Source organism: Crocuta crocuta, unplaced genomic scaffold (assembly GCF_008692635.1).
Source record: "Crocuta crocuta isolate KB4526 unplaced genomic scaffold, BGI_CrCroc_1.0 scaffold115, whole genome shotgun sequence".
In the NCBI taxonomy this organism is placed as follows: Eukaryota; Metazoa; Chordata; class Mammalia; order Carnivora; family Hyaenidae; genus Crocuta; species Crocuta crocuta.
The window spans coordinates 8,479,101-8,491,480 of record NW_027530575.1 but is presented as its reverse complement, the minus strand read 5'-3'; the positions used below and the strand labels follow the sequence as shown (position 1 = coordinate 8,491,480).

General features: G+C 39.6%; 2 protein-coding genes and 1 pseudogene across 3 annotated transcripts in view; all 3 read left to right on the top strand.

Moving 5' to 3' along the window:
* Window positions 1-12,380, top strand: part of ZNF177 (zinc finger protein 177) — a 67,438-nt gene that overhangs the window by 4,900 nt on the left and 50,158 nt on the right. For both annotated transcript variants that reach the window (XM_077767961.1, XM_077767958.1), the window contains exon 4: window positions 1,004-1,185. The gene's annotated coding sequence lies outside the window, so the exon portion shown is untranslated. The remainder of the gene's footprint in view (window positions 1-1,003; window positions 1,186-12,380) is intronic.
* Window positions 1-12,380, top strand: part of ZNF559 (zinc finger protein 559) — a 62,000-nt gene that overhangs the window by 5,588 nt on the left and 44,032 nt on the right. The window contains 2 exon segments of the mRNA XM_077767982.1: window positions 1,060-1,120; window positions 1,123-1,185. Coding sequence (XP_077624108.1) covers window positions 1,060-1,120; window positions 1,123-1,185 — 124 coding nt within the window.
* LOC144234711 (uncharacterized) lies at window positions 1,911-4,602 on the top strand (annotated as a pseudogene).

Below are 12,380 nucleotides of genomic sequence, written 5' to 3'. Positions count from 1 at the left end.
GCACACTGCTGGGATCCTCTCTCCCTAGCTCTGCCCCTGCCCCACTTTCTCTCTCTCTCTCTCTCTTTCTGTCTCTCTCTCAAAATAAATAAATAAACTTGAAGAGAAAACAACATCTTTACCTCTCTAAACTTTAAATATCTTCATCTATAAACTGGGATTATTAAACTCTTCCTTCCTAAGCCCAAACCCTCCTGATTCCAGATGAGGCAGGCTGCCCAGGAGCTTAGAATCAGTGTGGAGTGGCTTCCAGGCTTCTGTGTGGAGACTTCGAGCAGCCTGGGTTCTCAGGTTTTACTTCTTCTCCCCAAGGTCATCTTAAGATTTTTTTCTGTCCTCATGAGGAGAAATCAGTAGGAGAAAGGACAGCGACTGGGTGTCTGACAAATTATTCTCGGGTAAATAGGACATTCATTCTTTTATAAAAGTAAATGTTCTTTCTACCAGGTAGACATGTTTTCTTCTGATAAACAAGAGTTTCTTGGTGCATTTAGGCCCTATACAGGGACTGAGTACTCAGTTCAATTTCCTCAGGATTCAGGATGTTTTTTGTGGTTGACAAAGGAGATAAGGAAATGATAATATTATCTCAGTATTTACTGATTCACTCCACCTCTCATTCATGCTGATTGTGTGCTCTCATCTTGCTGTGATACTCTGTGAGGGAGGGGACCTGTGTTTTTCAGAATTTGTGCTGTCCCTGAAGGAATGGTTCACTCACTGCCAGCATTTACTGTGTCTGTAATGTGTTCAGACCATGGTAAGTCCTGTCATTAGAGCATAATGAGACTAGAAAAGAGTACAGTGTGGTTGTGGTGAGACACGTGCAGCCAGGTGAAAGATGTGCTCTTAAAAGCTACGTGACTGGATGAGGTCACCAGCGAGTATGTCACTGGTAGAGGTCGAGAAGAGAATGGGCATGAGGACCATCAAGCCCTGGAAGAGATGATGGGATAACACGGAACCCTGTCTAAGCTTTGGGTCTCCCGTTCTCTTTCTCCAGTGAACACTGATTTACGTGGCAGATTGCGTGATGCCAGGATGTTTGTGATGGTGTAGGATCCAGTGACTCTTGAGGATGTGGCTGTGGAATTCACCCAGGAGGAGTGGACTTTGCTGGATCCAATCAGAGAAACCTGTACAGAGATGAGATGCTGGAGAACCACAAGAATCTGGTTGCAGTAGGTAAGGCTGGTACCATCTCTTCATTTAGCTTTTTCTGGAAGAAAACTTTCTTTGTTTTTGGTTTTTTAAAGTAGGCTCCATGCCCAGTGTGGGGCTTAACCCCGTGACCCTGAGATTAAGAGTCGCATGCTCTACCGACTGAGCCAGCCAGGCTCCCCTTGCTTAAGTGACTGTGTTCTAGGCTCTGTGCTGACTAATGGCAATGCAGTAGTAAAAAGAGCAGGTGCTGTTTCTGCTCTCCTAGACCTTACCTTGAAGTGACTTCCTCTTAAAAACAAAGATCTGTTTGTTGTACTGGCTTTATTTTCTGTATGGATTGAAAGGCTTAGGACCTAAAAACTCGTATACAAATTTGAGCCTGGATTTCAGGGGAAAGGTCGGCACCCCTTTTGGTGAACGGTGAGAAAGTGCGTGCTTGTATTTTAGTTTCATTTGAAAGTTTGTTGGTTTGAAAAAAACAAAAGTTTATTGGTTTGATAAAGTTGGCGTGAACATTTTCTTTCTCAAGTTACACCTGACAGTATTTGGTGTCCCCGCAGAACCGAATCTTGATCCTGGTTTATGGAACTGTTTGTCATCCCTTGCATGTTCATCCTACACTTGAGATCGTCTTCCTCTGAGAGCCAGGTACTAGCTATGCAGGCCTGGTCTGATCTTTCAGGTGGAACAGAAGGGAAAGCTGAGGCTAGTGGGACAAGTTCTGCAAAGTCAGGGAAAAGGGAGAAATGATTCTCTATGAGAAAGAGCAGGAATCCATGAGAGCTGCAGTCCATTTAGAAATGTTAAATAGGAAGCTTTTGAAGATGGATTTTCCTGAGATGCTGGTACTTTTGGTTTCTGAGGCTCCTTGAGTACTTCAGACTTCTCTTTAACTTTTCATCCACATTCTGAAACTTCCTTTTGACCTGACAATAAGATTTGTTTCTGCTTTAAATTTTGCATTTAGTTTTTCACCCATTTCATTTCAACTTTGTTTTCATGTTCTTCCTCTTCACCATCAGTCTCGACATGTATAGAATTATTTCTTAGAGAATCACCTACCGATTTGACCAGCACCCATTTTCTTTGCCAAACTCTTAAGGTAGTTAGACTTTTCAATCTTTATATGTTCATTTATTTTTTCTATTGTAATCTATGTTGTCAGTCTTTGAAAGTGAATAGGCATTGGCCTTTATTTTAACACCATCTTAACATCATTTGTCTCTAAGACCTTAACTTTGTTTTAATCTTATTTCAGATTGGGAGATTTGTCTTTTTTTTTTTTTTAATTTTTTTTTTAACGTTTTATTTATTTCTAGGAGAGAGAGAGAGACAGCGTGAGCAGGGGAAGGTCAGAGAGAGAGGGAGTCACAGACTCTGAAACAGGCTCCAGGCTCTGGGCTGGCAGTCAGCACAGAGCCCGACGCGGGGCTCGAACCCATGAACCGTGAGATCATGACCTAAGCGAAAGTCGGACGCTTAACCGACTAAGCCACCCAGGCGCCCCGGGAGATTTGTCTTAATACCAAATGGTCAGCACCTCAGCAGAATATTTTGCAGGGGAAAACATCCAATGTGGTAGAAATGGTAAGATTCAGTGTGTAATTCCTAGCCTTCCACACCAGTGGAAGTTTGGAAATTCCATAAGATTGAAAAGCAGCACAAAACCATAACAGACACTTGGGATTAGTGTTATTGATCCCAAATGAAACTGTTTCTCATAGAGCCTCTGAACATTGTGAAATTGACAAACACTTTAACTACCCCCCAAAATATATTCTCATGGTGTTAGCTCAATATTTCCATATATACAATTCAGATAAAGATTTTGGAAAATAATTTTATCTTGATCAATTATCAGCTAAACTTTACTAAGAATCCCTGTGAAAGTAAAGACTACAAAAGAAAAAATATTACAAAATAATGTTTTAACAGAATGGTCTCTGCAGTCTGCTTGGAAGCACTCAGGTCTGGAACAGTGCATTGCATGCAGTGAAAATGGAAGAGAAAATAAAAAACTTCAGTCATGCTGACTAGTTTCCTGTATACTATAACAATTCAAGACAGAGGGGAGGATCTCTGAAAGTAATAAAGCTGGAAAACTTTTACAAAACATCACTAATCTCTTCATCAACAGGAGAGAAACATATTGGAGAGGAATTGTTTAATTTCAATCATTGAGAAGAAGCCTTGAGTGAACACTCCTGCTTTAAGACTGCAGGAGAACTCACAGTAGAAAGAAAACGTGTGTGATCAGTGTGTAAAACCCTTCACAAAGAACTCTACCCTTAATCCACACAACAAAACCAATAATGGAGAGAAACCTCCTAACTATAATCCATGTGAAACACTTTAAGCCAAAATCCACATCTGGATCACAAGAAAGCATACACTTCAAAGAAATCCTATAAATGGACTGTCAGGCCTTTTTCCTCACACCTTAGAGGAGTTAAGAATTCATAGTGGAGACAGGCCATATGCTTTTAAGAAATGTGGGAAAGCTTTTTCTCTTTCTACAAGTCTTTTCGTACATGTTCAGATTCACAACAGAAAAAAAGTCCTACAAGTCTAAAGAATGTGGGAAAACCTTTTGTTGATCTTCGTATCTTATTCAGCATTTAAGAACTCAAAGGGAACTAATGCCTATGGAATGTAAGAAATTTGAGAAGGCCTTAACTTGTTCCCCAGATCTTGCTAAACAGGACAATTTTATACTAGAGAGAAACACTGTTTGCAACGAGTGTAGTAAGAGTTTACTTGTTTATCAAAACTGAATTCACATGCGAGTTCACACCAGAGAAAAACTGTGAGTGTAGTAAATGTGGAAAACCTTCACTGATTCTTTAGGTCTCATAAAACACAGAAGAACTTAGACTGGAGAGAAGCCTTATCAATGTAAGGAATGTGGAAAAGCATTTGCTAGGTCATCACATCTTACTATACATATAAGAACTCATACTGGTGAGAAGCCTTATCAATGTAAGGAATGTGGAAAAGAAAGCCTTTGGTAACTTATCTTGCTTTCGAAGTCACATGCAAACTCACCGTGAAATGAAACCTTATGATTGTAAGCAGTGTGGGAGAGCCTTTATTCGTTCCTCATTTCTTATTCAACTTTTAAAATTCACAGTGTAGAAGGACGTTTTGAATGTGAGGAATGGGAAATCATTTAGATATCCCTCACAGCTTACTCAACATGAAAGAACACATACTGGAGAGAAGCCATATAAATGTAAGAAATGTGGGAGAGCCTTCACTATTTCATCAAGCCTTACAGTGCACATGAGAACTCACACTGGTGAACGACCTTTTGAATGTAAGAAATGTGGGAAAGCCTTTACTCAACCCACATATCTTATTTGACATATAACAGTCATCTGTGGGGAAAAGCTATATATAGAGAAATGTGGTGACAATTTTAGTACTTCTTCATGCTTACTGAATGCATAAGAATTCACACGAGAGAAAGTTATGTTTGCAGAGAATGTGGGAAAGCCTTTAATACTTCTCTTATTAAACATGTACTAATTCATTGTGAAGGAAACCTTATTATGAGGAATGTAGGAAACCTTTAGCTCTGTCTTGTATTTTCCTATTCAGTTATGATTTTACAGGTGTGAAAAATCTTATAAATGTGAGAAGGGTAGGATTATTTTTCTGTTTTATCCTTCATTTAGGGGAGAATCTGAACGCACACATTAGAAGAAATCCTAAGAGGGAAAGAGATATAGGAAAGTCTTTTTTGTTATTAAGAAACAATTCACACTGGACAGGAATGGTAAATTATAAATGAAGGCATTATGGAAAAGGCTTAATTTGTTTTACATGAAATAAGTCATGTTAGATTGTGAATGTAAAAGCAATCTGCTTTCAGCAAGTAGCTTCCATATATTTTTATAAAAATTGAAATCCTAGAGCCCGACGTGGGGCTCGAACCCACAAACTGTGAGATCATTACCTGAGCCGAAGTCGGACGCTTAACCAACTGAGCCACCTAGGTGCCACTAAATGAAAAATGAAAAACTTTTGTTACAAAAGGTATTTAAATGAAATCTAAAAGTATAAAAAATTGGGATAGTATTATAGTACAGATTTTCACTTATTGCATATAAGAAAATTGGTACTGGAAAAGAAAATCGAGAAAATCATTACTTAAATGAGTTGCCTTTCTGTGTGTGTGTCTTTTTTCAAAGCAGACCCACAGTTTTTCTCTTTTTTCCTTTTTTTTTTTTTTGACCCACAGGTTTTAAAGACTGATGATGTTGAACTTGTACTTGTCATCCATTTATCTTTGATGAAGTGTATGTTCAATATCTTTCTTGTTAGAGTCTGTTGGCTATTAAGTTTGCTTTTCTTAATGAACAGGTTTATTGAGGTATAATTGCCATGCATCAAATTGCACATATTTTAAGGGTACAATTCAAGTTTTGATGCATGCACATATCCATGAAACAGTTGTTTTTTTCTACACTAGCAATGAGCAAATGGAATTTGAAATTGCAAACAATACTGTTTACATTAGCACAACAAAACACATACTAGATCTGTATGAGGAAAACTGGAAAATTCTGCTGAATGACATCAAAGAGCAACTACATAAATGGAGAGATATTAAATATTCATGGATACACTCAGTATTGTCAAGATATTAGTTCTTCCCAACCTCGCTAATGGATTCAATGCAGTCAAAATTCCAGCAACTTATTTTGTGGATACTGACAACCTGTTTCTATGGAGAGACGAAAGACCCAGAATAGCCAACACAGCATTGAAGGAGAAGAACAGAGTTGGAGGATTGAAACCGCCTGACTTCAAGACTTACTATAAAGCTTGGGCAGCTTGCTGTCTCAGTAAGAAGAGGGTGGTCTTGGGGTTGTGAGTTTGAGCGCAACATTGGGTGTGGAGATGACTCAAAGAAAACAAACTAGATTTACTATAAAGCTACGTTAATTAAAACAGTGTTGTAGTGGTAAAAGAATNGAAAAATATGGCCCTATGGGAAAGCAAGTATGATTCAGGTAGCAGAACTCCACAAAGAATCATTGCTGTGGCTCCGCAGTGCCCCTTGAGGAAGAGGCAAGATGTTCCTGTCTGACTTCCAGAATTGCTATGGACTATTGGCTGCAGTGAGTCTCCCGTTTCTCCTACCCACCCACCCCCCTTTTCTTTCTATGGTAAGCAGCCAGCAGTTTATGTTTTTTAAAGTTTATTATTTTTTAGTCTTTTCTACACCCAATGGGGTTCGGAAACAACCCCAAGATCCAGAGTCACGTGCTCTTCCTACAGTGCTAACCAGATGCCTCCCACGCATTTCTTAATATGAATGTCTCTTCTGAGTATTCTTCCCTCCTCTCACAATTATATGCTGATTGTGTGGGGAGTAAATAACTTGTCTCTTTATTTCACACATCTTCAGATAGAGAGTACCATTCTGAAACCACACCAAAACAGTCTTTTCCAGATTGGACCTGACTTAGATGTTAAGGTTCTGGACATGGAGCTTGAGTCTGACACTATCGGCACAAGATTTGGGCATGGTTTTAATAGACAGTGAACATTGAATACGTGGAGGTACATTCATAATTTGTGGCAGTTTGATGGTTTTAAAACGTGGCCCCCAAGTTCTTTGTCACTGTTGCATCCCCTTTTTTCTTTAGGAGTAGAATACAAGTGATGCCGTATAATTTCCCAGTCTAGGCCATAAGGGGCCATACAGTTCCCTCCTGGTTATCTTTGCATGTTCTCTTTTGGGATATTCCCAGTTGGTATGCTTCCCTTGGAAACAAGCAGTTATGCTGTAACATGGAAGGGCTGCATGGCTACTTGGAGATGCTCCTCTCAGCAGTCACCAGCTGCTCTCCGCCTTCTAGCCGTGTCAAGGAAGGCACCAGATGTGTGTATGAGTCCCCAGATGACTCCAGCCCTTTGCTTTTGGAGTCCCCTTGAGCTGTGTGAGTCTTCCCAGGTAAGGAAGGCTCTTATCATTGTAGGGCAGAGGCAAGCCATTCGTTCCCACTGTGTCTTGTCCAAATTCCTGATTTATGATCTCTTAAAATAACAGAATAGTGGTGGTTCCATACCAGCAGTTTTCAAACATTTTGACTTCAGAACTCCTTTACGCTCTTTAAAATTGAGCATCACAAAGTGCTTTATTTTATGAGCATTGTATCTATGAGTATTTGATGTATTAAAAAATAAGACATGTTTTAAATATTTATGATTTCATAATGTACCTAAAATGGTTACTTATAAATAACTATTTTTCTTTCTTTTTTTAATTGTTCTTTTTTTATTTTTATAAATAGTTTATTGTCAAGTTGGTTTCCAAACACACACAGTGCTCATCCCAACAAGTACCCTCCTCCATACCCATCACCCATGAATAACTATTTTTCAAAGTGATAACAAAATGTGAGAAGTGAGAGTCTCTTCTTGACCAAACTTTAATGAGTGTCCTGAACCTTCTCCTAGGTCCATCTGTGCACTTCCTTGTAAAATCCAGTTCCAGCAAGAACCATGCTAACTCAGCAAGAGCTCCCCATTCTCCATTAGTGATCATTCTTGATACCTAGTTGGGTCCCTCATCCTCCACCATCCTTCAGGTTATTTCTAATCACCCTGGCCTAACTTCAGCAACGATTCTGTTAGGTCATTTCGGTCAGAATCCCGCTTACCCCTGATCTTTCCTCTTAATAATTTTCCATCCACCGACCCCTATCCTGTTCCTCGGCTGTAAGTTCCCACTTGCCCTGCTTCTGCATTCAATTTTTTGCTGTAAGGTGTTTGTATGAAATATATATAGAAACTTTGGGTTCAGTGAGATACATAATTGGAAAAAAGTATTTTCTGATAATTTGGGGTATTTGATACTTCATCAAAACTCAACATTTTTAGTTTCTTAAAAATTAGTTGCACCGTGGAGTATGAAGCTCTGTCAGTGAACTCTTCCTATTCTGTTACATTAAAGTCCGTTGATTTTTCTTGTGATTTGAATGGATATTTTACCCATGCGTGACCTTGTGCCATCATGAGTTACCCATATGGGAACTAGTTCACTACATTGTACGTATTTTTCAAATGTTGGTCTATTTTATTATCTAGCATCAAGCGTCATGCACTAATAGTTATTGGTCATAGCAGAAAGGTTTGTAAATGTTGAGAAACAGCCAACATCATGGTTCCCGGAATATATTGTCCAAATTTTTCTGTTACCTCAAGGACATTCTTAAGGAAAACTGGATTTTTTTCTTTCTCATGAGTATTTGGCAGCGAGGAATACAATGTTGGTGGCACTTGCTGCCACTGCTTTGATTTCTGCTAAGGTGCCAGCACTTTTACCCACCATTGCTTTTATATCAATATAAATGTCAACATGATGAAAAGGTAAAAAATGAAAAAGGTAAAAAAAAAAAACCTGTATTAACAATAGTCTTGGCCCCACAGACTGTCTGAAAGTGTCTGGGGGTCCATCTGCAGTCTGGCAACCACATTTTGAGAACCGCTATTATGTATGACTATGTTTGGAGTGGTTTGTTATACTGAAAAAATAACTATAACATACTTATTCTCCTTTTCATTATTAGTTTCTCCAGTAGTCTAAACCCTTAACTGGGAAAATCCCAGGGTTCCAGTGTGCTTCAGAAATCGGCTTGCTTTTTCGCCAAGTAGAACCTAACTAGACCTGGAGTGTGGCTCCTGCCCTTGTTGCTTTTGAGCTATGTATTTGGGGTACTTCCTTAGCCTCTCCTAAGCCTCATTTCCAGTAGTTAAATGAGCTCATCAGATGCTTTTGTTACTAAATGTCAGTGGAAATTGTCTAACAGTCATGACTTACAAGGGCTGCTGAGAGCTCATAGTTATTTTGTACTTACTGTATACCGTGAAAGCTTTTTCATGGATTGAGTCACTTCATCTCCATTACAACTCTCTAAGGGAGCCTCTGTTTTTATTCTGTTTGTGGTTTATATAACATGAAGTATTCACTATCATTTCTGTTGGATTCTAGTTCAGTGTTTCACTTTAAACTATGCAGTTTTTAGAGCTAACAGGAACCCTAGCCACTGCAGGCTTTGTGGCCTCCTGCAGAATTAACAATAGCCAATTGTGTTCCTCCGGGTTCTGTATTACAGGCAGACAGATTTTCAGAATTATTGTGTTACTCTGGGCAGAGAACTCACAATTAGAACACAATTATCTCCACACAGAAACCCAGTGTTGATGTTGCAGCTGACCCAGAGCTGCCAGCACAACTGAATCAGTGGCCAAGTACTGATTTTAATGAGTGTGTAACACGATTTTGGCAAACGTTAATAGTTAGGACGGTAGACAGAGGCTGGGCCTTGACAGGAATGAAGACAAGCCCATGGTTTTGCAACTGTGAATAATGTTTATGAGTTTTTTGAAGAATTTTAATTCTATCTCCCTATTTTTATTCCTCCCATTTCTTTCCCCCTTCTCTTGTGGAAATTAACGCAGCAAATCATCCATTTGATTTCACATCATGTACGGTTTTCATTTAAGTTTATTTATTTTGAGAGAGACAGAGAAATTACGGATGGGGGAGGGGCAGAGAGCAAGGGGGAGGGAGAATCCCAAGCAGGCTCTCCTCTGTGAGTACAAAGCCTGAAGTGGGGCTTGAACTTAACGAAACTGTGAGATCATGACCTGAGCCTCAACTAACAGCCTCTCAACCTACCGAGCCACCCAGATGTCCCTGTACAATCTTATTAGACATCAAATATTTCAGAATATAAGCATGACAATAATTAAGGACNGACCTATTAAATCAGAGTAAAATCATATCAGAACAATACTGACCTTTTTGCTTCTTAGTAGTCATTGTCCAAATTTAGAGCCACAAAAACTCAGGGAGAAATAAAAGAGGTGTTTATTTTCTCCTTTGTTTTGGCACTCGTAACAATACAAAGGATTTAATTTCTGTTTATCACAGCTATATGTGTTGGTTTTCAGGAACCTCAAGAAAATGAAAAATTTGTTGCTATCAAATAAGAGTACATTGGTCTATTAAAAAAAACAGCATTTGACAAGGGACGGTAGATAATTTTAAAGTATACATGAGCATTTAATGAGGCCAGAGGTTTTAACTTTGCAACCCTGAAATCCCTCAGATTTAGTCTGGGAATTTGTATCAAAATGTGTCTCTACTCTTCCCCCATATGTAGTACAATGATGTTGGTATTCATGATTTGAGGGACTTTTTTTTTTTTTAAGGTTTGTTTATTTGAGAGAGAGTGAGCAGGGGAGGGGCAGCACTGACAGCAGAGAGCCCAATGCAGGGCTTGAACTCAGGAACTGTGAGATCAAGACCTGAGCCAAAGTCAGATGCTTAATTAACTGAGCCACTGAGGGACTTCTGGTTTTTTTTAAATAAAATTCTAAAGTAGGAATTTTTTTTACCTGAAAATTTGGTCAGTAATAATGCACAAATTAGAAATGCAAAGGTTTCAAATCAAAGAAGAGCTATCCATTGAGAATGAAAGTTTTTTTTTCAATTTGAAGGTTTTTTTTTTTCTTTAAGAGATCAAAGATTTTAGGCAAATGCATAGCAAAGTGTTCTCGATTTGTATGAGCTTATGGTGGCTTGGTATAAATGCAGTTTTCCTAACATGACTTACAAATGCTTGTGAGGAAATCTCCAGCATGTCTACACTGCTTACCCCAAACCAGACTGGACTGCCAAAGCCAGTAAGTTTCCAAGTAAGAGAAGCCTGTGTCGTTAGTTCTCAACTGAGGTTCATGCAAATGGGAAATTCACATCTGGTGCAGTAGTTTTATGCCAACCCCATTCATGTCCCCAGGTTGTACTTGGCACCTTTGAAGGCATCTTGTGTGGGTTCCCTCCACTTACCTTTGACATAAAAATTGGTGCCACAGCCCACACCCAGTCCCCTGCCCCAAATGTTTGCATCCATGGGAGGTGGGGTCAGCCCTTGGTAGTCCTTTGAGTAGAAGAACCTTGAAGTGAGGGTCCAGGATTGCTCACTGTAGCAGCAGGGAGCAGAGCAGGTAGTGAGAAGAGATGTTCCACTGTCTGAATTTCTGAACCATTTAGCTCTCTGGAATTTTCCTCCCCACCTTCCCCCCGAAAAACAGTTAAGGAATCAGATTTCATTAGTGAACTCTTATCTCGCTGTGTTTTTATGAACAAGCAGCCTGACCTCTGCATCAGCATGGGCAGCTTTGTCATTTCCTCTAGAAACAAGAAGTCCTGGATTTCCAGTGCAGTGCATAAATACAGATGGCTAGGGTAGAGTCATTGGCCAAAGTGTGTGTGTGTGTGTGTGTGTGTACATGCACAGTGGAGTTCATAAGGACTAGTGCATTTTACTTCTGTCACAAAATGTCATTCTTTGTCCACAGAACAAAGCCAAGAATCATTGGTCAGTGAAAGTGCACAAGCATCTTTACAGTTCACCTAACAGTATCTTGTCTCCCTGTTTTCATTGTGTGGTGAAGAAAAGAACCTACCTCCTTAAAAATCTTTTTTTTTTGGCGGGGGGGGGGAGAATGCAGATTGAAATTTTTCCATTTTTTAAAAGATTTTTTAAAACTTTTAAGTAATCTCTATACCCACCGTGGGGCTTGAATTTACAACCCTGAGACAGAGTCACATGCTCAACTGACTGAGTCTGCCAGGCACCAGGAAATTTCTCATTTTAAAAACATGGTTCTAATCTTTATATTTCATATTAGTAATAGAGTCCTTGGCACTTAAAGGGCCTTCAGTTTACTGGTAGGCATTTTCTGGAGCTGGTCAGCCTGAGAAGCACAGTCCACCAGGAGGGATTGAGATTTCTTTTAACAACAGATCTCCACTTCTGGGTACCTCTTAATTTTTTTTTAACGCTTATTTATTTGAAAGAGACAGAGCATGAGCGGGGGTGGGGCAGAGAGAGAGGGAGACACAGACTCTGAAACAGGCTCCAGGCTCTGAGCTGTCAGCACAGAGCCCAATTCTGGGCTCCAACTCCTGAACCACGAGATCGTGACCTTACAGGAAGTCAGACGCTTGACCAACTGAGCCACCCAGGTGCACCAATGATAGTGCTCTTAATCTTAAATCCTCCTGTGTCCAGGCAGATGTTTTATTTATGGGGGTGTTAAGAAAAGGCACAAAGAGGAACTATGGAGGTTCTTTTAAATCCTGAGTTTGGAGTGTCTAAATGTAGTAACAACCTCAAAGCACCTTAAGAATC